The sequence below is a fragment of the Lupinus angustifolius genome, chromosome LG04, assembly GCF_001865875.1.
Source record: "Lupinus angustifolius cultivar Tanjil chromosome LG04, LupAngTanjil_v1.0, whole genome shotgun sequence".
NCBI classification, from domain to species: Eukaryota; Viridiplantae; Streptophyta; class Magnoliopsida; order Fabales; family Fabaceae; genus Lupinus; species Lupinus angustifolius.
Window position 1 is genome coordinate 9,524,536 of NC_032012.1, and position 26,525 is coordinate 9,551,060.

Genomic DNA, 26,525 nt, shown 5'->3' on the forward strand with positions numbered 1-26,525 from the left:
TTGAAACATCATTTGAGACAACAGATCTTTACCCGAACACAAGAACACAAATTTGGTGAAAGCTGTGATGGATTAAGTTAAAAGTTTAAAGCTTGTTTCTGTTGTACAATTGTAATAAATGTAGCAATTTGGATTGGAAAAAATTGTGATTAAGAAAATTCCAATGTTTGGTTTTCTGAGTTGTCAATTGGTGACATGTCAAGTGAAGAAAAAATCCTCTGAAATGTATAAAACCATTGAAGTATTAAATATGGAATTATGAATGTGATAAACATGAAATTAGAGGTCACTTTATAAGATAGATATCATATTTTCTAAAGGTGTCTCATTCTATGTCTCAAGTCAATCACCTATTGACATGTGAATAAAAGAAAAAAATTAAAAATAAAAAGTAATAAAATGTAACAGTTTGATTGACTTGAGACAGAGAATGAGACACCGCTTAAAAAGATGGTCTCTGTCCCGGTTTATACCAATTACGGTTTTTGATATAAGTATCATCCAACGCATGTCTTCATAGTAGATAGTTGATGTTAGTACTATAGTATATTTTTTTGGTTTTCTACAAGTATATTTACACTGAAAACAATCACGTCCGAGTATTATAATATATTAATAAAGAGGGTGAAGTAGATGGAAAAAAGTATGTATGACTATGGTATGGTCCCCAGCTAGCGGTGATTAAGGGCAAAGATATTCTAAATCAATCCTTGCTGTTGTGTCTATGACTTACGTACAAAACTATCAATACATTAACATAACATTAGATATCGTAAAGGCAAAGTTGTTTAAAACCAGAATCATTATTTATTTTTTATTATATAGTTTTATACCCATCAATGTAATTAATTAGAATTAGAATGTAGTGTTAACTTTATTCGATCTCCAACTTTGGATCTCAAATTTTGCTAGGCTTCGTGGTCACATTTGTTTAGTCTTAGATTGTAAAGCAAGGGTTGTTTGATCATGTCACATAAATAAACCATACATATATAAAGTAAGTTTAATGAATAGAAAATAGTATTTTTGCAGGTAAAAAGTTGTGTAAATATATTACAATTTAAAAACTATGAGTAATATTTATACACTATTAATATAATATATGGTTACTGTGATTAATGTTATATCTTCATACTAAGTCATCATACCTACAAGAAAATGACATATATCATTTGTAAACCAATCAAGAATATATAAAGTATCTCCTTATAACATATGTCATCTTTCTTTCGTGGGGAAAAAGATTACTAAGAGGATGTAATAGGAGAATATATCATTTTTTTTTCTTCATATTGCAATGCCAACTAAGCACATAGAAATTCTATATGATGTCCTTTCTGGCTCCCACTTTTAATGATAGTGTTCAAAAACAGTACATTATACAACCTTAAAAACCCTGTTAAAACCTCAAGCACCAAAAAAGTCTTATGCTGTGTCAGTGTTCTCACTCAAATCTAAAGCTACTTCATCAGCTTCCTCTTTCTATGGCACCTAGATCTTTGGAACCCATCTTTCTTCTTATGATTGTTGTAGTTTCTGTTGTTCCTGTGACAGTGAAAGCAGCATATTCTTCTATTCATGAGGTACTCAAAAGCCATGGTTTACCAGCAGGGTTGTTCCCTGAGAGTGTAAAGTCATACAATTTAGACCAAAGGGGTGTTCTAGAAGTGCATCTAGATCGTCCTTGCATGGCAAAGTATGAAAATAGAGTGTTGTTTGAAACTGTGGTAAGAGCTAACCTTAGTTTTGGTCATCTCAAAGGGTTGGAGGGTTTGTCTCAAGAAGAGCTTTTCCTATGGTTACCTGTGAAAGATATCATTGTGGATGATCCATCATCTGGTCTCATCCTTATTGATATTGGGTTTGCACATAAACAGCTTTCTCTGTCTCTCTTTGAAGATCCTCCAATTTGTAGATCCCAAGGTTCTCCTTTTTCTCTCTCTCAATCTGTGTTTGTGTGTGACTGTTATTCTTTCTGACTTGTTCTAAACATGTTTGAACTTTCCAATTATGTGTTTTGAGGGATAATGTATAGTATCTTATACTATTCACTCCCTTTGATTGGTTGAGAATGATACACAAAATGGTGATTTTATTATTGAGATTGACATGGCCAATTTGGTCCCTCACATTGCAAGCATTAATATTAGGGACTAAATTGATGCTTTACAACCAACTGGGGTATTGGTTTAAGTGGTACATGCTCGATTCCTCTTAAGCAAGGTCTCAGGTTCGAGTCTTGTGAATGAAAAACATACCCGTTAGGAGAGTTAGCCCCACATACTTGTGGATGTTCCGTGGAAACCATAAAAATTGATGCTTTACTCAATAGAAATCACAATGTAAAAGAATATGCATGCAATTTCTTATACCATCTTAAGTACTTTCTTGGCTGCTAAACAGTTACTAGATGAATTTACATTCTAATCTATATTGTCTTTGGTGATTTCAGTCTTTATGTTGTTTTAATTTGGAAGTTGAATGCGGTGTGCAGGTATTTCAATGAAGATGGCTGGAAGGAAGAGTATTGGATTTCAAGATCAAAGATAAGAGATTGTATGTTAACCTGAAAAGATGGTTTCTTCTTTTCTCTTTACAATTTTCTTATATTTTGTTTTGGTTTTTCCTTTAGAGAGAATCATATATGGTGTAATGTGCATAGATACTATGAAGGTTGTGATTAAATTAGAAGTCAGTAGAGGGGAAAAGGAAGAAAAAAAGTGAATTTCTTGCTCATAACTGATAGCGGTGTTTCGTGTAAAAAAATGCTTCTGCAATTTTGTGTGCCGCTTTTTTCTAATGTTCAAGGAAAGTTGTTTCATTTCATACCATAATATCATTTTCTCTTATCCTTGTTCCCTCTTAAATTTTGAATAGAAAAAATTGAGTTGCTCTAAGTTCAAATTGAGAAGAGTAAGGGGATGTTAATATGGCCATTTTAGAAGGATATAAGGATCATAAATCAGAACTACAAAGAAGATTTAAGAAATAGTGAAGGATATTGTGAAGTTCTTTCTGATTTACCATATTGATGGAGTTTCCTAAAGACTAAGAAAGAAACAAGATATTAACATGTTTGGCCACATTCTAGTTATAAAAGACAACTCTTTTACTTTGATTTAGGACAACCATGTTGAACTCATATTCTGGAGCCATATTCTTATTTACATAGCTTCAATTCTGTACAAGTACAGTGCATGCTTTTGTACTTGTTCTTAGTTGTTTAATAAGAGCACAAGCACCTACAAGTTCTTGCAAACCAAAAACATTAATGTGACTGTTTTTCATTTCCACTGCAAAAATATTATTAGCATGACCCTATTCTTACATGAAAGTTTACTTATTTAATTTTAATTAGTATATTGTCTAAACCAAAGGTTACCAAGTTTTGTATAATATTTTTGGATAGTTAAAAAGGGAAAGCATTTTTAGCATATTTCAGGTACTATATCAGTGGGTGGATCATAGAACAGCATAGATGCAAAAAATGAACAGATTTTATAATCTCTAAAGATAAAGATAAAGATAAATAATACTGAATTTTATAAGGACTAGTTGGTAGTATATATGTTTACTACATAAACTAGCACAATCAGAAAACAAAATTATCTTAGCAGACATATAATTCTTTTTGAAACATTGAATCAATACTCAACCATAGAACCGATTCTCTCAAATTGCAGTAGTAATATTGGAATCATTTAAGATAACTCTACCTATAAAATAACAAAGTCCATGCCAATTTGCTATGCATGTCACTGATAATATCTTAAAGTAAATAGTTAAGTTTCTCAAGTTACATATGCATACTATATAATTCAGAGGCAAACTCTTATACTATTCGGATTTATCTTCGCAATATATTATATTTTGTTTGATTTAATTATACCTGTTATTATTTTTTGTTTAAAAAATTACACTTATCCATCCTAATGGGTTAGTCAGTATAATATATGTATATAACTATGAGTGATATATGTAAATTTAAAAAAATAATGAGTAATTTGTGTAATTTTACTAAAAAAGATTTGTCAAGTTTATTACTTGTTCCTGACTTTGAGCTTTATTTATTATGTAGTTGCTTTGTTGTTTATCAAATTGAGGTTGGCACCCTCTTATTCCGTTAATAAACACGTTGATGCCATTGACTATTTTCCACATTGATTTTACTCATTTCACTTGGCACTATGCTTATATATATATATTCTTCATTTTTATATGGCCAGACAACTAATCTTATCGAGATCTATGTTATTCATCCCAATAATTAAAATTTCAAGGATTTAAATTTGGACATATTAAAATGGAGCGTCTTGAAAATTCAGCTTACCTTAACCTTTCTTCATATCAACAACTTGTGGGTTATGTTTGTTTAATTTGATTAATAATTCAATAATGTTCCCCAATAATTATACATCATTAACTTCCTTAAATATTGTTTTCTAACAACCTAGTTGTCTAAATATGTTTGTCCCAAGACCATTAACAACAAAAGGGCATGTTTATTTTTTCACCATCAATTAATCAATTAACATCATGCATAATTCCCCTCGAACAAGGAAAGAATATCTGCTAGGAGAGTTAGCCTATATACCTGTGGATATTCCTAGTTCGGACAAGATTACCAACAGTACGATGACACATGTGGGAAACCAAAAAGATTTATTAAGAGCAACATCACCAAGTATTCCTTTTAGAAGTCAACATTAGTGAAAAATGGTGATAAGCACATATAGTAAGTACTAGGTTGCCCATTTAATATATATCACATACATCATTTGAAACTTGTGCCTAACCATATTTGGCACTATATTCATCAGCAATGGCAACAAATAGCAAGTAAGTTACCTAAGTTCTTTTATACTATTCATTTTTTGTTTCAAAGTTGATTATCAATTTTTCTGTGGAGTAATAGACATTGTTGTTGCTAAATATTGATTATCCTTGATGGTTTCTTTGTAAGTGGAATGGTAATGACTGCTATGGATGAAAGTAGAACACCAAGAAAGCATGAGGTATAAAAAATTCGTTGAAAAATTGATTACTAACTTGAAAGTATTTATGCTGATAACTATGTTTTCAATGGATTATAATGCAACCAGGGAAAACACAAAGCAATGGCAATTTGCTTCATTCTTGGAATTGGATCTCTTGTTTCATGGAATAGCATGTTGACAATAGGAGATTACTATTACAACTTGTTCCCTGTAAGTACCTCATGCCATTTTCAGTTTCTTACAGGACATGGTGACATGATTAATTATATGAAGTTTTTCTATGGTTGTCCTTCATGAATGGGGTTATAGTTGGTACCAAATTTTTTTCTTGCCAATAGATTTACTTAAAGGTTCAGTTAAATTAGTTATCCTAACCAAAGTGTTTTATTTTTTCACTGAAGAAATATCATCCTGGAAGAGTACTCACACTGGTTTATCAACCATTTGCATTTGGAACAACAGCAATACTTGCATACAATGAGTCAAATATCAATACTAGAATGCGAAATTTGGCTGGACTCATTATTTTCTTTTCTAGTACTTTCTTGGTTCTTGTTGTAAGTACAAAATTTCTGCGCACACTAATTTGCCGGCGCCTGATTTTTGTAGTTCATATGTGGCCTATTTTCCTTAGATCATAAAGCTTGAACAATATCTGTTGTAACAGTTGGATCTAGCAACATCAGGGAAAGGTGGAATTGGACATTATATTGGTTTATGTGTGCTAGCTGCTTGTTTTGGATTAGCTGATGGTCTTATCCAAGGTGGCATGGTAGGAGATTTAAGTTTTATGTGCCCTGAGTTTATCCAGGTTAGTCATCAGCACGATTGCTTCGATTTTTTCGGTGTTAGCCTTATACAGTTATGAGTTATGCTTTATACAATAATTGCTTTCTACCCATTGAGTGCTTAAGCACTCACCCATTGTCTAGTAATCATCAGAAAAATTCTGAGTTTTGGGTGCTTAAGCAATCATTCTTCATCACTTGAATGTGTTGGAAGTGACACAACAAAAAGGTCCTCCCCTTGACCTTCAGAGCCTGATCACTGATGAGTGCATTAGAACCTTTCGACGTTCTTTCATTCGCTATGAGTGATTGACTACATGAGTATGTATCAGAAGCTTTAAGGTTCGGCCATTTGCGCGCCTGAGCAATTGAATTGAGCACCTATTTGCTCAGACCAATTTCACTATTTTCTTAAATGATACAATAGTGTTGTGCCTCTGATCATGAGGTCTCTCAACATCTAAGGATATGATCCACTAACATAATCAAACTCTTCCATCTAAGATACTCTGCTAATGTGCAAAATCATTCTGGAACACACTATTTTATTTCATTGGCTTGGCTGTATTAGTGTAAAACAAACCAAATGTTCTTCATTATATCTTCTAGTGCATTTCCTTCATTAAGTTGCTGCATAATTTTCAGTTTTTTTATGATCTTCAAGATGATTCTCCAACACAGGTAGCCTAAACAGTAATGATATTAACTTTGTGCAGTCCTACCTAGCTGGATTAGCTGCATCAGGGGCTCTAATTTCAATTCTGAGAGTGTTGACTAAAGTCACCTTTGAGAAATCTCATAATGGACTTCACAAAGGAGCTAGTATGCTATTCTTATTTTACTTTACAATGTTATATATATATATGTGTGTGTGTTTACTTTACAATGTTATATATATTTTGCAATCAGTACTCTAGCCCCTAGTGCTCCAGAATGAAGTTGTTTACTTTAATAAAAGGGTTACTTTCTTATTTTTGCAGTACTATTCTTTTCTATCTCCACCTTCATTGAGTTTCTATGTATTATCCTATACACACTATACTTCCCCAAATTACCAATAGTGAAATATTACCATTCAAAGGCAGCACTAGAAGGATCAAAAACTTCTTCAGCAGACCTTGCTGATGCTGACATTCAAGCAAAAACAAATGATCAAGTAACATATATAATACTGTGAAAATAACAGTCCATTATTCTCTAGGAATATTTTTCATTATGTACTTAACAACTTTGGAATTTTTGTAGGGTGGATATGAGTATGACACCAAACAACAAGATCGGTTCAGCAACAAACAATTGTTTCTTCAAAATCTTGATTATGCTGTTGACTTATTCCTTATATATGTAGTAACACTATCAATCTTCCCTGGTTTCTTGTATGAAAATACTGGATCACATCAATTAGGCACATGGTAAGTGCTCAATTAAGCACATGCATGCAAATAGTGGATTCAACAAGTGGTGATGATGCATGAGGTTATAGACTCAAACCTCATTGCCACCATTATATAAAAGAAACAATACTAATATTTATTTATGATTGGTGATCTTTCTAGGTACCCTATTGTTTTGATTACAATGTATAATGTGGTGGATCTCATATCAAGATACATTCCTGTTGTGAAATGGATGAAGTTGGAATCCAGAAAGGCGCTACTGATAGCAGCTATTTTTCGATTCTTGTTGATCCCAGCATTCTACTTTACAGCAAAATATGGTGACCAAGGATGGATGATATTTCTCACCTCATTCTTGGGACTCACCAATGGCTATCTTACTGTGTGTGTTCTCACAGTGGCACCAAAAGGTTACAAGGCAAGTTTACTCAATTCATTATTATTCATAATGTGTATATTCATAGAGTAGGTTCAGTTATGAGAGATTGTTCTAATATTGCAGGGTCCTGAACAAAATGCATTGGGTAACTTGCTTGTGCTGTGTCTTTTAGGAGGAATATTTTCTGGTGTTGTTCTTGATTGGTTATGGCTTATAGGCAATGGAGCATTCTAAATATTCACTACCAAGTGCATATTGTTATTGATGAATCCACTGTCAGAATAATTTATAAGGACTCCTAAATAATTGGAATATTCATAAACAATTCAATATATTTATAAGAACTCCCTTTGCTAGATGAGTTGTAATATTCTGAAATTGGCACAAGAGAATAAAAATAGTCATGTTTAAATTATGTGTTGTTTTTTTTATGAGTTGCAACAATTTTATTTGTGGTAGAAGAATGAAAATAGGGTTTAGGGACAGATGAACTTAGTTGTCTAGAGTTGCTTAATCACCAAACTTTTCCATTCTTAAACCCTTATAAATACCTCATAAAAGCTCCAATCTTTTTCATCAAACACATATACCATTCAACATTTGTTCATTAACCAAAATGGGGCTATACAAATGCAAGATTTCATCATGTTCTATACTCTTGTGTGTCTCCTTGGGCTTAGTAACAATGATTGGTGATGTTGCATATGGTCAAGACTCAATAGAAGACTACCTCAATGCCCACAATGCTGCAAGGTCAGAGGTTAATGTTTCAGAGTTGTTTTGGGATGAAAATGTTGCTGCTTATGCACAGAACTATGCTGATAAACGTAAAGGTGATTGCAACTTAGTTCACTCAGATGGTGGTGGTGGAATTTATGGTGAGAATATTGCAATGAGCAGTGGTGAACTAAGTGGAACATATGCAGTGAAAATGTGGGTTGAGGAGAAAGAATACTATGATTACAATTCTAACACTTGTGGTGATGGACAACAATGTGGACATTATACTCAGGTTGTTTGGAACAACACAATCAACATTGGATGTGCCAAAGTAACATGTGATAATGGAGGCACATTCATCACTTGTAACTATGATCCCCCTGGAAATTATGTCGGGGAAAAACCTTACTAACTCATCATTTTGTAATAACATTTTCTTTCTTTCTTTTAAGTTGTTATTAACACTACTATATTAAGAAACAAAGCTTCTTTGACAACAAAACATATGTAGCACTATCAAGACAAAATAGTTTACAATGTGATTACCCAGATAACACACAATTAAATTTAATGTCCTATCATGATTGGAATTTGAAATGTCAAACAATACTATAATTTCAACAAATTATATGGAACTTTTACCCTTTGGGTGATCAAGGTGCCTATCTTATCAGCATGGTTTGTATCACAAGTCTCATGAGTTTAAAACAAAACAGTGAATATATATATATATATATATATATATATTAAGGGTATGATTTGAGGTGAAAAACTTGGCAAGCTGGTTTGTATGCCTTCTTAGCTGAAGCCTGCTCAAACTTCTTTCCTGCTATTTCATTCTCTTCTAAGCTAGTCTGAACAAAAAACCTTATCCACCACGACGAGCTGCGCAATTTGGCCTTCACATAAAAGAAAATCAAATCCAAAATAGGAGGAGAAGACAAATTAGAGGAATAGTTTATACTGACATGAATTTGGATAACAAAGATACAACATCAGTTAATAACTTTTTAAACTTTCAATACATGCAATGAAATGTGCAGTTCATATTTTTAAGCTTTGCATTACTAACCAAAATCTTATTTTTCAAACTTATGTAACATTCACCAGTGTACATCAAAATGATTTGATCAATACAAAAATTTATCTAGTATGCCTACATACATTTAAGGAAACTCGTATTCGTATTCGTATTTTTTCATGTAATTAATCAATTTACAGTCAACAAATATATCCATTAATGCCACTATAAAAAGGAAGATGATATAATTTGTTGAAAGAGTATCAATCACCAGGATTTCCCTACGAATCCAGGTAATTCGTCTTTCTGTTTCTACCCGTCAATTTTTTTTTTTTAATTTCAATCTGATTATAAATTTATAATTTTAAAAACCGTTTTTGTACTTTCCTTTCTTCCTTATGATAAAAACCTTTCTGCAAGAATAATAATTGTATAAACCCTTTGTCCATACATGTTACACTAACTGGCTATGATGACAAAGCTACGAGTATACAACATAAATGCCTATTATCACAGAAGGTTATCAAATTGAATAAATAATACGCCACTTACTGGACGACCAAATTTGGCGACTTCTTCAACTCTAGCACTCTGCTGACCTGGATAACCTATACATGAAAATGAGAAATAAGGACAAAGAAAGTGAAAGGGAACCAAAACAACGTTACACAAGCTAAACCCGGGGATATACCTGAAAAGATGACAATGCCATCAGAAGATACCCTCACCAACTCTGGCAGGGTTTTATTCAGGTATTTTGGAGATAAGTAATCCAATACATCTGACACAATGACAAGAGAAAATGACTTTGGACGATAGGGCAGAGGAAACTTTATGTCAGCTACGCGTACAACACCCTTGCGTACAAGATTCTTGCACTTTGCACTAACATCATCTAACTCATATGGTTCTATTCCCCAAGCCTCGGTATCCTCTTCTTTTAACAAGCTAGATACCAAAGAACAAGACTCAGGGCCAACGTGCAAAACCTTATGCAAGCTGTCTCCATATGCTTTCTTCAAAAAAGGCAATGCTTGTAGAACTTCTGCTGTGCATGAAGCACCACCTGCACACACATAGTGCAGGTGATTGAATTAAGGAAATAGTAAGGGGTTAAACAGCCTATACAGAGGAAATAAGAGTAAGATATCAAATATTTCAGTACTCCAGCTTCATTTGAACATGCCTCTGCTGTCCTATAAGGAGAATGTCTCGGAAGCTTAAGATTGCAAATAGAAAACTTATAGTTAAAATACTTACCTTCAAGCTTACTTAAATCCCTAATACCATTGCTAGCTCCACCTGCCATATGACCAAACAAATTGGAGTCAAGATCAGCAGTACCATTGAAATTTTTAAGCAAGTGCAAATTCATGAATCATGACATAGAATCTTCATATCAGTTCATTTACATTGAGCGTACTCAATTATGTACTCTATACTCTTTACTGTTCCATGACTGCATCTCCCTCTTAATCAACAATAGACTCCATTCAATCTTATGAAACACAAGGGAGTTGGAGAAAATCAAGCTATAAAAGATTGGACGCAATGTCAAAACTTCACTGTATTTCGCATTTGAAACACTAAATTTGGAGAGTAACAAATATGAAATCATTTACTTGTTTGATACTTTGATAATAACATCCTTTATTCAACATGGTTCCAGACTTCAAGGTAACAGATTAGTTACAAACCTGAATTGCTATAACAATAACCGACCAGAAGGATTGCGCCCTGAAATTTTGCAAATATTATTTGTCAAATATGCAATGGATTAAAAAAGTTAAAACCAAGCAGTGCAAATATCTCTATAAAGATAACTGAGAAAACCAGATAATAAGTTTAACTACATCAAACAGGCATATATATAAACATTGCACATTAAATCTAATCATAATTCATAACATGTTATTCTGAATTGTTATACACATTTCAAATAAATCATACCACAACAACAAGCCCAATAGATAGTAGGGGAGAATTGCGAGATTTCGCCTGAATAGAGGTCACAAAAGGTATACTTCCACCATCACCGATCCGACGTGTAGGATTTCCAGGCCTTCTTGACATGATAATAGCAATGAGACTTCAAACCTAACACAAGTTTTAGCAACAAGCTCAATTGCACTGTTTCTAATACATAAAAAATGCATCTTTAACCACAATATCATGTCATCTATAAGAACAATCAAGTAAAAAAGGCAACAACTACCCTTTCAAAAGTTTCCCATCAAAATCATGAAGTTGGGTTTTGGAGTAAGTAGTTGAACTGAGCATAACAAGTAATTAAGTTAACTAAGGGTTACCCTAATGTATACCCATGATTTTTCATTGGAAATTGACGCAGTTACTAGATATATAACTTGTGAAGATAATAAATGCATAAGTTAGTAATAAAAAAACTTGCTTTTTTGGGATTTGTAAATGAAGTAAGTAATAGTAATTTGAAGAGGGAAAGAAATAGAGAAGAAAAATGGATGAAATGAGAATGGAGTTGAGGAAAGTAGAAAAGGGATTACTTGGTGATATTGAAAGAAGGAGGATTGGATCTATTGAGTGACGAGATAGATCTGTGAAGTGTGTGTATGTGACAGAGAGAGAGAGACTAAAAAGACTTACTTTACTTGGACTTGAACGCACATGCACTCACAAATTGGCTAGTTATTGAGTCGGTCAAAGTATTGGTTCACCGACCAATAGACATTGATCTAATAGTATAAAGTCGAATTTGTAAGGTTAGGAGTTTGATTCCTAAGAATAATAGTTGTTCAGAGAAATATCCATGAATCCTAAAATAAATACTTTCTTGCTCAAAAAATATAATGGTTTGACACTTTGACGTTTGAGATCACAATGGGCATGCATAGTTTTGGGGTTTAGGACCTGAACTCACCATTGAACTACGGGCTTTAAAATCTTCAGTCATAGATTTGCTGGTCCAGAAAATATGAATCCCAACCCAACTCATTACGAGTATTATCTAGTAGACCTACGTCTAGTACTTATGTATTTATTTTTATATATAAAGTATAAGTAGGGATCCACTTACTTATTTTTATTATCTTATTATTGGATTTCTCTAAAATTGATGGTTAGGATCTCTTCTCGTAAAGTATTGCACCAGTCTTCTTTATAAAACATTATTTTGGATAAGTTCATTCAAATTTAAAAAATAATTAATTTTAGTAAAATATAACTAAATTTGTAACAATTAGATGTAATTTTCAAAATTGTTCTTCATTAAGAACAGATTCCACACAATTACTTAATTAATCATTTTTCTCTTATCAATTAATTATGTAAGAGTATTTTGACAAGAAATTAAATTAATGTACATAACAGTTTTAAAAAACTACCCTTTTAAACACAAAAACGAATGAAAGTGAGGATGAGTTTATAGAATTTAGGATGATAAAAATTAGGAAAATTTAAATATGAATTAATCCAAATAATTTATTATTTAAACAAAAATATTATAAATAATAGGATAAACTTAAAAGTTGATATGAAGTATGATGTGAAAAGTATAGTTAGTTTACATCAAATTTTCCTGCCTCTAATGTACATCACTATCACTATTGTTGTTTTTTTGTTGCAAGGCAAGGTCACATGCCAACAAATCAGTATGTACTTTAATCTATAGATAGCTATTGCTATTCATGGATGACCCTATAGAAATTTGCAACACTAGTATCTCCAATAATAACTAAAATAAATAATGGTTTTTCATTTTTGTGAACAAGAACAACTCCAATATTAATGCATTTTGATGTCAAAGAAAATATATGTCCAAGGACAAACATTACTTTCATTCAACTTGCAGAATCTATAAGTTAACCATCAACCATGTATTCAAGTGCCTTCAAGACTTATTATGCATCTATATGGCTTTTGTGAACTGGCAGCACATTTGCTGTCCCACAGTTTGTGCCACTCCATGTGGCATGGGCTTATGATTGGTTAGAAAAATACTTATGTATTTTTTTGACCAACCACAAGCTAATAACACATGGAGTGATACAAACTATCTTACAGAATATATTGCACATCAATGTCCCACTTATTCTTTTAACAAGGAATACCACAATTACATAGAATGCGTATTGAATTATGCTAATTGGTAGGAGGTGTTCTATAATATGCTGGAACTGTTGCTGGGAAGAACATTTGTCTAACTCCTTCAGCTTTGATAATAGGGAAAATGATGCCTGATGCACCCTGAAATTACACCACAAAAATTAACTTAGGATCATTAATTTATTTGCACCATTAATCAATAACTTCCTACTATTTTATGAGGTTGTAGCAACATGAGTATAGCATTGATATTGAGAGGTTTATTCTGTTACACATACTTAGGTACAAAAATGAAAGTACATGTAACAACATATGAATATAAAAACATGTAAATGTTTGTATGGGAAAATATACTGACTGAAATCAATCTAGCTCCGACCCAAATGCGTTTTGGAGAAGGAAATGGTATGAATAAGTGACCAACGCCATATATAGCCATGGCAAAGAAATGGAGAACCAAACTCAATGGACGAGGATTTAGACCACAGAATAAAGCAATTATTCCATCTGAGAATACACCTCCAAGGCTCAAATAATCAAAACATGCTTGCCTCATTTCTTTCATTCCTGGGTCAGGGGATGCACAAAATGCCTTGTATACTGCACCAGCTAATGTGTTTATTGTAGATGCCACTGGCTGCAAACAAAATCAGACACCCATTATAAAAAAAGTCTTACTGCTAAGGGTTACCTTTCACATAAGGGTCTGATACCATGTTAAGATTTCATCTCAAAACCAATTGGCAATGAAAGGAGTAACCCAACAGGTATTTAAACAATTCCCGAGATAATGAGATAAGCGATATGGGACTTACTTCCAACACTTATATTAGTGAATAAATGATAAGTTAAGATACTTATAAGTTGATCAAAATATGGTGTCAGACTCACTTGTATTGTATTTTACTTAGCCAATTGATTGTAGATACATCTACAACTGTATAATAAGTAGAGGATAGTTTCAATGATTGTTGATTTGTTGGTAATTCAGTAGTGTTTATAAGTTGTTCTATTTACCTTGCGCAAGGTGTAGAATGATTGAAGATATGTGCAAAGAGATGAAGCATCATGCAGGTTATGGAGAGGTCTAAGAAGATTTGTTAGGATAACAATGTCAGATAAAGCCACAGTCATTCCTCCACCTGTTAAAGGGTGACGCATATTGAAAGCATCACCCAACAGAAGAGCACCAGGTTTTGGATTAGGAGATGCAGGCATGCTTCTGTTTGGCATGCTTCTCATCTTTCCTTTTTCAACTGCTTCTATAAAAGATTTCTGCAACTCTGGTGGAACCTGACAAACATATAACTTCTTCCTTTAGTTAAGGAAATATCAAAAACAAATCACTCATTCAATACCATATTGATTAGAGTAACCAAAGCTTCACTTGATTAGGCAAGAATTGAAGTTATATATATTGAATCCATATGAGACTTTAACCCTTAACATCATATAATATAATTAGTATTTTAAATTGCAGTCGCGATTGTGGTTACTGCAATTGTGGTCATTGTGGCCGGTGTGATGTGGATTGCGATCATTGCATTGTGAATTATTTTGTTATTAAAAAACTATTTTTGAATTCGATACAGCCTGGTGTGGCCTGATGCAGTCAGATGCGGTTGCGTTGCGGCCCGATATGTGGTTACGTTGCGGTCCGATGCAGTCGCATCATTGTGATTCAGAATCACAAGGCAATTGCGATGTGATATAATTGTGGCAATCACCACAATATTGCGGCAATCACCACAATATTGCGGCCACATCGCAATTAGGAATAACAACCGGGCGGATCGGGGTCGGGTTTGCACTTACGCAAACCCGAACCCAAACTCAATAGGGTGAAAAATAATAATATCATACCCGAACCCCTCGAGTTTCGGATAACCCAAACCTGACGAAAAACCCAAAATTGTCATACATATATACACGTTTATATCTCATGTTGGCAGTAGCATTATCCCACTGCATGCTCTCCAATTCTCCATCATTAAAACAATGAGGTTTCTTGCCACTACATGCTCTCCATTATTAAAACTCTCCATTATTAAAACATATTAAGAAACATTTTATTTATATATAATTGTGTAATTTTAAATATGTAATTCAGGTTTGGGGCGGGTTTAGTGTAGGATATTATCTATACTAAACCTGAACTCGAACCTAAAAATTATATAATCACAACAAGTTTTGGGTTTGATTCAAATTAATATTCATGAGTTTGATTTTCATTGTCATATCTAATCACAATATTGCGGCCACAGTTTAAATGACTGAATGTAATATTAAGTCAAAGGTTGTTTGTACCTGAGGAGCTACTACAGTTTTGAAATAATTGGCCATGTCACCATTAGCAAGGGAAGGTAATTTAGGACCAGGCACATCAACGAAACAACGAATCTCAGTACTACTAATGGAATAAAACAAAATGAGTGAAGGATCACCCAAGATAATGTGACCATGGTTTGCATGTGGAATATTACAGTTCTCAAGAAGCATACTAACAAAATATGATGGTACATCAACCTGCACAAATAATTACATTTGTTAAGCAACATGCAAACATATTTCATCAACTATTATCATTGTTTTAAATTGCAGTTGCGATTGTGGTTACTGCAATTACGATTATTGCATCCTTTGCAATATGGATTATGGCCACTACAGTATGAATTATTTTGTGATTAAAAACTACTTTTGAATTCGATGCAGCTTGATGTGGCCTGATGTAGTACAAATGCGGTCTGATGTGGTTAAGTTGCGACCCGATACGGCCGCATCATTGTGATTCAGAATCACATCACAATTATGATGTAATGCGATTGCGGACGTCACCACAACCGCAATATTGCGGCATTTCAGCAGCAATTTAAACAACTCTCTTGTAATTGATAGAGCATATATATCTTAAGATTTGCTATAACTAAATAAAAACCTAACATTTTTACCTTAGGGTTGCAAAGTGAACGCCTTAAATTGGAAAAACAACCATCACAAACTATGGTGAGTGGAGCCTTTGCTATGAGCTCTTCTCCACACTTGGTTTTATAGTGCACTCCTTTGATTATTCCTTTTTCTTCCAATAGAGATGTCACTGTTCCTTGTTCTAATTTTACACTGCATAAATTTGGTATGAGACTATAAGAAGAGTATACGTAACTGAAGGATTATTCAATATATAAATATTGAAGTTCATATAATAAAGAATAGTTTCATAAAAATAAGTGATATTGTTTTTTAAATCTAAATGGAAAGCTAGTAGAAAATTGTACTTTGGAAGAGATAGAGCCTTGTGTCTCATTTTCTGTATGAAACGGCCATTGTGAAAGCTTCTACCAGAAACATGAGAGCCAAATTTATCCAAGGGATTAGAAACCTTGACATTTTTTCCATCCTTATAGAGAACATAGCCATACACTTCCTGAGCATCAATTTCCTCCACACAATCTGCAACAGCTCATAACATTCATTTGTGATGATGGACAGAGATCGACAATGTCTCATTCCATGTCCCGGACCAATCACATATTGTCACATGAATAAAAGAATAACATTCTAATTGACTTGAGACAGAGAATGAGACATTGTTTGGGACAGATAATCTTTATATCATTATTATTTGAATGGGTTCTTGCTTACCCTCAAGACCCAACTCAGTTAACTTGAGATAGCCACCAGGTTGTAGTAATTCACCCACGGTCCTGTCTGGCTCAGTTAAGTCCCTTTCAATAACATGCACTCTCCTTCCATCCTGCAACACAAGAAGCGCATAGAAATATCATTGATCACTTATACAACAAATATATGCTTCATTCATCTTCAAGAGTGTTCTCAAAACGTTTTTTAGCATATTTTGCAGCCATTTCTTACTAAGCCAAGAGGCAAACTGCAAAGTACAAAGTAAAAACCATTGCAGCTCCATGCAACTTAAAAATTACGTAGTGAAGAAAATGCTTGTAACCTTGCCAAGTGTGTAAGCAAGGGCTGCACCAGCAACACCAGCACCAACAATGATGATGTCAGTGGTTCCTACCACTTCTTGAGGGCATGTTCCATTTTCTGAAGATGTCTTTGCACAATCATTATTAATTTCTTCTGCATGTAATGAACCTATGGCTTTCTTCTTCTTTGCTGCAGAATCAAACAGCAGAACCAAAAGAAGCACCAAAGTAGAAGCTATAAACCCTCCTGCCACAATATACTGATAATCCATCTCTAACAGTAGCAGATTGGTATGATAAGAATAAATGGATATATGTATATATAGTAATTATAAAGAGAAAGTTGATTGTGTGTTTGATTTGTTCGTGTGTGCATGTGTGAGCTTTTACGTGTTACTTTTGCAGCCAAAAACTAGTGTCTCTAGTGTTTGGTTGGAGTTGTATGTATTTGTTGCAACCATAATTGCTCGCATGTTCTTTGCATTTTTTTGTATCAAATGTTACTGCCTTACAGAGTTACAGACATATTTTTCATTCTTAATTTAAAGTCGGTAACCACAAACGAAGTTCGACCGGGATTACCTATTCCAAACGGTGTCTCGTACTATGTCCCATATTAATTAAAATATAATTTTTTGTTATTTTTTGTTATGTAATAGACTTGGGATAAGGAATGAGAGACAGTTAAGAACAAATGATTCTTGTGAGTCGAGTAATGTCTATTGAATTAAATGGTGATGGAATTTGGTGAGAATTAGAGTTTCTTCCGGTAAAACATTTAGTGGTGAGTTTGTACCTGTATAGTACATATAATAATTAGTACTATAATATTTTATTTGTTTGTTTTATTTAAATAATTTTTAGTTGTTTTCAATATTTTTTTTCTTAAAAGCACGATTAAGTTACTTAAGTTTTCTAAAAAAAAGTTACACAAGTTGATAGTATTCATAATTATTTTTTTGATACTATCCTTTCATTTTTTTTGGTAAGAAACTAATCATTTTTTGAGGGTGTTATTATCCCTCATAATAAATGTCGTTGTTAGGATCAAACTCTTGACATTTTGATTATCTTGGTGATATAGCAGGATCTTACATCACTAGACCAATACCTTATTGGTGTATTTATCAATTATTGACATCACTAAAAAGATATAATACGAAAATAATTTATACATTAGTTTAAAAATCAAATGTTAGAATAATTTATACATTACAAAAAATTAAATGTAAAAATAATTTATACATAAAAAAAATAACAGGGTTTTTTAGTCGTAAGCAATTAGTGTAATTTTTAAAATTATTGAACAGTAAAATTGGTAAAAGAAATTAATGAAAGTTACTTTTACTTTCTAAATACTATTTAAGTAACCTTCTAAAAAGTATTTTTAAACACTACAATCTCATTTTTTAAAAGCTTCAAGTTTTCTTTTATTTTTGTTTGTCCAATGGCCCAAAACTTATTGACTAAGACGAAAAGCAAGAGACTACCTAAAAAGCAACAAGCTTGTGTTGCCCAACAATATCTTAAAAGTCTAGTTTGGTACTTTGTTTTAGGGGTGTTCGCGGTCCATTTGGATCGGTTTGTAAGCAAAATATCATCCGATCCAAACGTGTAATTAGTATGTGGTCCGGTCCGGTCCGGTCCATTTATATTAAGATATCCGATCCAATCCAATCCAAATATTATATGCGGTTTCGGTCCGGTTTGGATCGGTCTATTTTTTATATATAAACATATAAATTCCTTCAATTTTAGTCTACAACATCAACAAGGTAGTAACCAGAACAATGAAGAAAAGTTTGATTCTTTTAACAACAAGATTAGAAACATCAATATTCATATTGTTACGACAGTTTATATGCGTTTTTGCTGTGTTTAGCTTACTGCTTAATGCTTATGTGATATATTTTAGTTAACTTAATAATATCGGTCCGGTCTGGATCCCAGACGTGAAACCGAAGACCGGACCGGACCGATCGGTCCTTAAAAAATAAATCCAATACGATCCAAATACATTCGGTTTTTGCGGTTTCGGTCTACTTTGGATCGGTTTGCGGTTTTTGTTTTGGACCGGTCTGGATTTGAACACCCCTACTTTGTTTTATGGATTCTACAATATTAGATTTGTGTGGCTTTGGAATAGATTTGGCAATGGTCAAAACTATTGACATGCCATTCAACCAATTCTTCTAAAATATCATAACTGTGAGGTTTTGGAATAGTTTGGCTACAGATTTGGCAACGATCAAAACTATTTGATGTATCATTCAACCAATTCCCCTAAAAATAGAGAGTACATATATTGTCCCACAATGTATGTCACTCAATGTGCTAGTAACTATGATTGGTTGAAAAAATGTATTTAAATTAAAATTTTAATAATTATTTATTTTTTTGACCAATAACAAACAATGACACATAAAATAGTACATTTTTTGGGACAGCTGCCCTAAAATGACACAGCTGTATGGCTTTGTAATCGATTTGGCAATGGTCATGATTGTTTGACATGTCATTGAACTAACTCTCCATATCCTAAGTTATTGGAGTGTTTTGATTGTATTATTAAATCTTTTTGATTTATTACGAAAATAGTTTCTTGAAATTGTGTCCACCATATGATTTTTATTTTCTTGAAAAAATTATAAAAAAAACTCATCTTTACTATCGACAACTTTAGTTTTCTATTAGGAAGTCGTGCATATCATTCATAATTTCCATTTGTTTTTTAAATTTATAGTACGATCACTCTTGACAATCATAATTATCCTATATATATATATTGTAATATTGTGTTTTACAACCATAATTGTGCTTCTTAATTTTTTGTTTTCTAGATAAATTGTTTATAGACCACAACTTTTTTTTTCTGAAATACAATAATAGATGCATAATCATGACAATCTCATACAATGATTTAGTGGTTATAATTTTACATCTTAAGCAACAAGTCTTAGGTTCAAACCAAGTTCCTACCCTACTTTATGGTTCTGAGTTTTTTCAACTATGTTATTTTTCACAATTGGGTTTAAGTAGGTTCAAATCTTTGAGTCTAACTTGATATATAAAGCAATATTTATTGTATAGAATTACTATAACTATAGAATAGTGACTGCTATGAGGAAAATTATAACTCAAAAGTTATTGATAATGTCTTATGAAGCAGGGTTTGTGTTTGTTGTAACATGATATAGATGACTCATTTGTCATTGACTATCAGCTTCAGTTTTGTTTTTGTGTAACATTTTCATTTGACTCTTTCATCCTTTAACAATAGTTGATATCGAGGTTAGTGTAACACCATGATTTTCTATGGAATTAAATCGGCTACAACCCGAATTCGAGATCACAAATTTATTACACTCTTGTGCGTTTCTCATACGACATAATTTTAAAGTGCTGGCCGCAACTGCAAAAAACTCGTTATGAATGAATGTTGCAGCATCTGATTAGTCTCACTTCAGTTCCCTTTGTTCTTGATTAAGTTTTTTAGTTTCTCATTTGCAGCCACAAGTTCTGCAGCTACGCCTGGTTCATTGGCTGAATGCCCTGCATCTGGAACAACCTGTTTCATAGTTTGATTCAATAACTTCACCACTTTTGCATAAGATTCATTAGGTGGAATGAAAATTGCAAGGAAACTTTCCATGACCATAAGTGCATGTCTAAGTTTCTTGATAAGAATAATAAACACAAAATCATCCTTCAGCATTTAACAGACTAAAACTCTATCAATGAAACTTCAATTATAAGTCATAACCAGTGTTTTAAATTGCGGTTGCGGTTGTGATTGCAGTAATGGTTGCGGTTACTGTGATTGCGGCCATTGCGATGCGGATTGGGGTTGTTGCAGAGTGAATTATTTTGTGATTAAAAAACTATTTTTGAATTCGATGCAGCCTGATGCCGTTGTGTTGCAGTCTGATACGGTTACGTTGCGGTTCGATGCAGTTACGTTGCGTTCCAATGCGGTTACATTGCGGCCGATGCAGCCGTATCATTGTGATTCGGAATCACACCACAATTGCAGTGTGATGCGGTTGCGGCAGTCACCGCAACCGCAATATTGCGGCTGCAATTTAAATCACTAGTCATAACTATCATTGCATGCAGAAAAGCAAATGTAAACATGATAAATGACCAAAAGCTATACTATAGTTCTTACCCGAAAATCTGCCTCTGGCCAAGCTTTATGAAGATCCCAGGCTGACATCATAGGACAACAAACATCATACCTTCCCTACAATGTAAGAATGAAGATACCTTAGAATCTGATTTTTCAATCATATAGCGGTGCACAGTTATTTTACCTGCACAATTACGGCGTTGATATGCCGTATTTTATCAACTCCATCCAACAGGAACGAATCAGAGGGAAAGAAGCCCTTGTTCACAAAATAGTGGTTTTCAATCCTTGCAAATGCCTGATAGAAAGAGGAAGTATTTGTCATCGTTCATTACTACATGGTACAAATTAAGATTATCTCAATCTTTGAAAATATACAATCATAAATCAATCCAAAACAATCAAGGGCAAAGACTGTAGACATAAAAAAATGACTCTTTTTTTAATTGATTCGGGACTGTGTAAATTTTAAAAAAAAAATTGCCACTGAAATTGGAAGGGCTCTCACTCAGTTCCATCACTTATTTCTTCAAATCAAAGAATAATCTGTGGTTGTCACCACTGCTATGAAGTTTTAGTGTTAACCTAGAGAGTAAAAGAACATAAACTATTTTTTTTACACAGGGAAGGTCCTCTGCAAACTAATGACAGTTCAGGATGGCAAAGGAAATCGTTGATGTGCACCTCTAATGCAACAGAGACATGTAACATCAGTGTGCTTGAAATTTCGGAACAGGCAAAAATATCAATATTATCATTATATATTGTTTTATAAGAATTACATAGGAAATTGGCCTCATTTTGCAAAGTAATGCATGAGCAACACCAAACCATTCTCAAGATTTCATATAGTCAAATCGACACAGACCCAAAAGAATCTGATTAAATAAATTAAACACAACATATTGTGATAGAATTTCAAAAAATGACCAATCACAGCTTTTTATCAGCCAAAATCCATGTTATTCCCAACTTGATGAACTTACGAGTGAAAAGTAATCATCGTCCCCTTTTTTTATGTTATCTTCATTTGGAAGAAGATGAGCAGTCATCATTTCCCATTTGGTCCATGCTCTAGCCGCAGCATACTACAAATGAAAACATAGGTAAGTAAACAACAAAATCCTTGAGTCTATGCATAAATCATATTTTGACAAGTGCTCTTTTATAAAGGCATCAATCTCTTAAGAAATAATAATGGTCGAAATTGAAAATCTTTTGACATGATTTGAACACGGAAAATGGGCAAGAACAATCCAGGACTTGTCCTTTTTACATTTAATTTAATAGACTTCTCGTAAAAACTCTAAACTGATCTTAAAAAAAAACGAGTAAGATAGTACTCAACTTCTCGATGTACACAAGAAAATTACTCTAGACTTATATGCTTTGAAACCAAGATAATATTTAAAAGACGTGTATTATGATGATGGGAGGAAAAGGGAGAAAGCAAGCTAAGGAAACCAGACAGACACATACCTGAGTTTCGATATCATCAGAGTTTAATCTCTTCCTATAGGCATCAACAAAGCATCCTCTCTCATTTTCAGGAATAAGATCTCTAAATGACTCCCAAACTGACATGAGATAAAATGCATAAGCTACCAATCACTTAAAAAGTCGGGAAATGTGAAATCAGAATAAATTATTAAATAAATAAAAGAGTATGCATAGGTGAAATAAAAACGTGATGCTATCATAAACAATGCTAATCTTCTCATTTCCTCATTGGAAACAATTTTAGTTATCATATAGCTCCAACATACTTCCATGCATCATTGAAATCAAAAACCTATTCACGTCTTTGAAAGGAAAGTTTGTTGTGCATGACAGATATTCAAACTTAATTTCACAGAAAACAAAAAAGAATGTATTATATACCATCAGGGAATAAGGCAGCAGCACCACCCTCGTAAAACCAATCAATCTCTTTCTTCCTTAAAAGAAAAATTCCCCTGAGGACCATGCCAGTAACCTTGTAACAAAATTATAAGATATTATAAAAAGTCAATAACAACAACAACAATCATGCTTTAGTCGCACAAGGTGCGGTCGGCTAAAAAACCAATTGAAAACAAAGCAACACACCTTGTCTGGGTGAGATTGACTGTATGCAAGGGCAAGTGTGCTTCCCCATGACCCACCAAATACCTGCATATTAAACAGAAGAGATAATATACACTTACATGAAAATCAGAAAAGGTATAATGGCAAATAATCAGAGGTGAAATCTGACCTGCCATTCTGGAATTTCCAAGTGTTCTCTTAGCTTTTCAATGTCATCAATGAGATCCCATGTGGTGTTTTCCTCTAAGCTAGCATGGGGTGTGCTTTTCCCAGCACCTCTCTGATATAGAGAATAATTTGTCATTATACAAAAGCTGGGGGGCGTTATTGCATAACACAGTTCAGAAACTAACCTGATCAAATAAAATGATTTGGTAAAAGTCGGGATCAAAAAATCTCCTATTACTTGGGGAAGTCCCCCCTCCAGGGCCTCCGTGAATGAAAACAACTGGCTGCAAGAAAAATGCTTAGAAAATGATACAATATTATAATTTTATTTCTGTTTAGTCCCTCTTTTTAGCTCTCTACTTTGTTTTGTAGGGTACTGGAGTTAGTTGTATAATGTATTATTTTAACAAGTACTTAGGGCTAAAGGATTCACAAATATCGTTTAAGTTCTCAAATCTCAATAGCCCATAAAAGAAGTTGTCAACACAAACTACAGAAAGCATGATATTTCACAATGACTCCCACAAGAACGAGGTCCTTTCCTAACATACTTGGATACAGGCCTTTACACAAAGATCAAAAGTCACAACACAAAAGGAACATAAGCAACATGGTCTAGAGTTCATTACCTTCAGCGTTACATGAGGGTCAACAGAAAACATTTACAGCTAATTCAGTTGTATCAATAACCAATCTAGATGGAATAACTAAATAATACTCCATTGCCTCTCACTCCAGTTTTCAGCAACCAATATGAAGCTATAAACATACAATCCTACTTCATAGCTTAAAAATTGGTTTAGTTATTCTCTAAGTTGCTCTAATTTTTAGGGAAATTAAAATAGGCCCCTTCAACTCTACAATCAGGTCCCTGAACACATAGAAATTTTGTAATTAAATTCACATTTCCAATTTCATTAGATGATCCAAACACTCATCATTTGGTGGGTCTTTGAATTTTTTTTGTAAAATTCAGATAGGTCCCTATATTTTTAGGGAATATTAAAACATATTTGCTATACTTTATTTAGAACCTGACAAAGACCAATTATAACTTTTCTATGCCTCCAGGGGCCATTAACAAAGTGTATTTTTTTATTTCAAGGACATGTTTGAATTTCCAAATAAAATGCAAGAGCCTAGAGAATAATATAACAACAACATTGAAAAGACAAGACAAATCATGAAGTTATTAAGGAAAATGGATACTCACGTGTCCACTGGGGTTCCCTGATTGCTCCCAGTAGATAGTGTGAATATCAGAAACCTTCAAAAAACCTGTAGCATAGGGTTCTACATTTGGGTAAAGATTTCTATTCAGTTGTTGGGATTCATTTTCTGATGCCATCAGATTAATGGGTACTGTTTGCACAGTTTTATGATCAATGTTTTGTACACAACAAATTAATCTCTTTCCACCTACACATCATAAAAAACACAACTTTTAGCGCTGTTAACTATATTCATGCAAAGGTAGATTAAAAAAAAAGATAACAATTAATCACAAGAGGTTAAAAAATGAAGAAGAAAGGAAATAGGAGGCATAAGTGTGAGTTAAAGTAGAGCAGGGAATGGTGTTAGAGTTAGAGAAATGATGAAAAGATAGAAACTTTAGAGGAAAAGTAGATACCCCAGATGAATATTAATTGGTAGAAAATGAAGGGGAAAAAGAGAAAGGGAGAGAGAAGGGACCTTTGTAATGGAAAGGAAGAGAAAGAGAGAATGAGAGTGGTGGTGGTGGTGGTGGTGACAGGGTGGAAGAGGAAGGAATGATGTTATTGTTTGGACTCAAACCCAACTTCATTCTTATTGGGTTTTATTTTAATTTTATTTCATCAACTTTATCACTATCAAGTCAATGCTTATCTTTTTTTCCATTGCCATTTGGCATTGCTACAAAAGTACACATCTTTTATACATAAGATTGTTATTTGTTATTATTGGTTGGAAAATATGATATCTAAAAATTATTAAAGCATGATTCAGATTGAGACGGGTTAAGGTATATACAAACATAATGAGCTAAGATATATACAAACCAAACGAGTTGGTGATCATGGTTTAGGTCGGGGTCATTTTTGGTTCCTATTTGACCATAAATATTGATTAAGTCTAATTGTTAAACTTGAACTCGACCCTAGACTTGATGAGACCTGACCCTATCATGATTGAGTCATACTGAGTGAGTGGGTAGGGTCGGGTCTGATCATGATTGAGTCATACCGAGTGAGCGGGTAGGGTCGTACCGAGTGAGCGGGTAGGGTCGGGTCCTACTCACACATAAATACCATCAACATACCTATATTTTTTTACTAACAAGGCTTTCTTGCTAGATTCTCAGGAAGATTATGACCAATAGATCAAAATTTTGATTTTTGAAACCAACTCTTGTTGAGAGGTGCAATCATACAACTCAAAATCATTAGTTTCTTACTCATAGGGTGGCGATGCCCTTAGTATTAGTAGTACAAAAAACATATCTATATTTTTTTGTACTATCAAGTATATCCCTCCCCTATGAGTAAAGAACTAGTCTTATTCGAGGTTCATGTTGTCATTCTAATAAATATCGCTCATAAAAATCGAACTCGTCCCCGTACTATAGAGAGCCGCATATAAGGTAACTATCCTCCAGATGTAATTTGTTCCATTGATAGTACCAAATTCATTCCATTCCATTTCAATAGAAAGAGCAGCCCACCCTTTTTAGTGCTAAATAAGGTAAAGTAGATAGATCAAACCAATAAGGCACAAGAGAAATGTGCTCAAATTACTCTGGAAAGCACTGTTCCCTGAACTTGTCAAATTCCTAATTCAACCCTCCAAATTGGTTCAGCA

General features: G+C 33.4%; 6 protein-coding genes across 9 annotated transcripts; 3 read left to right on the top strand and 3 right to left on the bottom strand.

Moving 5' to 3' along the window:
* Positions 80-11,917, bottom strand: LOC109345647 (uncharacterized protein At3g49720-like). 3 transcript variants are annotated; one of them, XM_019584773.1, is made up of 8 exons: positions 11,825-11,917; positions 11,253-11,399; positions 11,000-11,039; positions 10,563-10,604; positions 9,994-10,368; positions 9,855-9,910; positions 8,991-9,180; positions 80-91 (listed from the first exon to the last, which is right to left on the bottom strand). In XM_019584773.1, exons 2-7 carry the CDS (start codon positions 11,373-11,375, stop codon positions 9,028-9,030), a joined length of 789 nt encoding a protein of 262 aa, XP_019440318.1. In that variant the 5' UTR covers positions 11,376-11,399; positions 11,825-11,917; the 3' UTR covers positions 80-91; positions 8,991-9,027. The 3 variants fall into 3 exon arrangements, with proteins under 3 accessions (XP_019440318.1, XP_019440319.1, XP_019440317.1); XM_019584774.1 differs by lacking the exon at positions 80-91 and adding an exon at positions 8,779-8,897 and having other exon boundaries at positions 9,025-9,180; XM_019584772.1 differs by lacking the exon at positions 80-91 and having other exon boundaries at positions 8,779-9,180.
* On the top strand, positions 1,296-2,826 carry LOC109345648. Its single transcript, XM_019584775.1, has 2 exons — positions 1,296-1,923; positions 2,495-2,826. Exons 1-2 carry the CDS (start codon positions 1,428-1,430, stop codon positions 2,548-2,550), a joined length of 552 nt encoding a protein of 183 aa, XP_019440320.1. The 5' UTR covers positions 1,296-1,427; the 3' UTR covers positions 2,551-2,826.
* LOC109345644 (equilibrative nucleotide transporter 3-like) lies at positions 4,724-7,846 on the top strand. 2 transcript variants are annotated; one of them, XM_019584765.1, is made up of 10 exons: positions 4,724-4,839; positions 4,964-5,015; positions 5,103-5,207; positions 5,399-5,554; positions 5,665-5,808; positions 6,502-6,607; positions 6,766-6,941; positions 7,031-7,197; positions 7,342-7,600; positions 7,685-7,846. In XM_019584765.1, the coding sequence occupies exons 1-10, from the start codon at positions 4,823-4,825 to the stop codon at positions 7,793-7,795; spliced, it is 1,293 nt and encodes a 430-aa protein (XP_019440310.1). In that variant the 5' UTR covers positions 4,724-4,822; the 3' UTR covers positions 7,796-7,846. The 2 variants fall into 2 exon arrangements, with proteins under 2 accessions (XP_019440310.1, XP_019440311.1); XM_019584766.1 differs by lacking the exon at positions 4,724-4,839 and having other exon boundaries at positions 4,937-5,015; positions 5,168-5,207.
* Positions 8,162-8,879, top strand: LOC109345650 (pathogenesis-related protein 1-like). Its single transcript, XM_019584776.1, has one exon. It carries the CDS (start codon positions 8,178-8,180, stop codon positions 8,691-8,693), a length of 516 nt encoding a protein of 171 aa, XP_019440321.1. The 5' UTR covers positions 8,162-8,177; the 3' UTR covers positions 8,694-8,879.
* Positions 13,013-17,630, bottom strand: LOC109345643 (squalene monooxygenase-like). The gene is made up of 8 exons (XM_019584764.1): positions 17,344-17,630; positions 17,022-17,133; positions 16,655-16,829; positions 16,331-16,499; positions 15,690-15,908; positions 14,400-14,675; positions 13,741-14,019; positions 13,013-13,523 (listed from the first exon to the last, which is right to left on the bottom strand). Exons 1-8 carry the CDS (start codon positions 17,593-17,595, stop codon positions 13,419-13,421), a joined length of 1,587 nt encoding a protein of 528 aa, XP_019440309.1. The 5' UTR covers positions 17,596-17,630; the 3' UTR covers positions 13,013-13,418.
* On the bottom strand, positions 20,645-25,518 carry LOC109345645 (proline iminopeptidase). Its single transcript, XM_019584768.1, has 11 exons — positions 25,380-25,518; positions 24,901-25,106; positions 23,873-23,971; positions 23,689-23,799; positions 23,541-23,603; positions 23,334-23,427; positions 22,932-23,029; positions 22,439-22,540; positions 21,637-21,750; positions 21,492-21,566; positions 20,645-20,891 (listed from the first exon to the last, which is right to left on the bottom strand). Exons 1-11 carry the CDS (start codon positions 25,489-25,491, stop codon positions 20,787-20,789), a joined length of 1,179 nt encoding a protein of 392 aa, XP_019440313.1. The 5' UTR covers positions 25,492-25,518; the 3' UTR covers positions 20,645-20,786.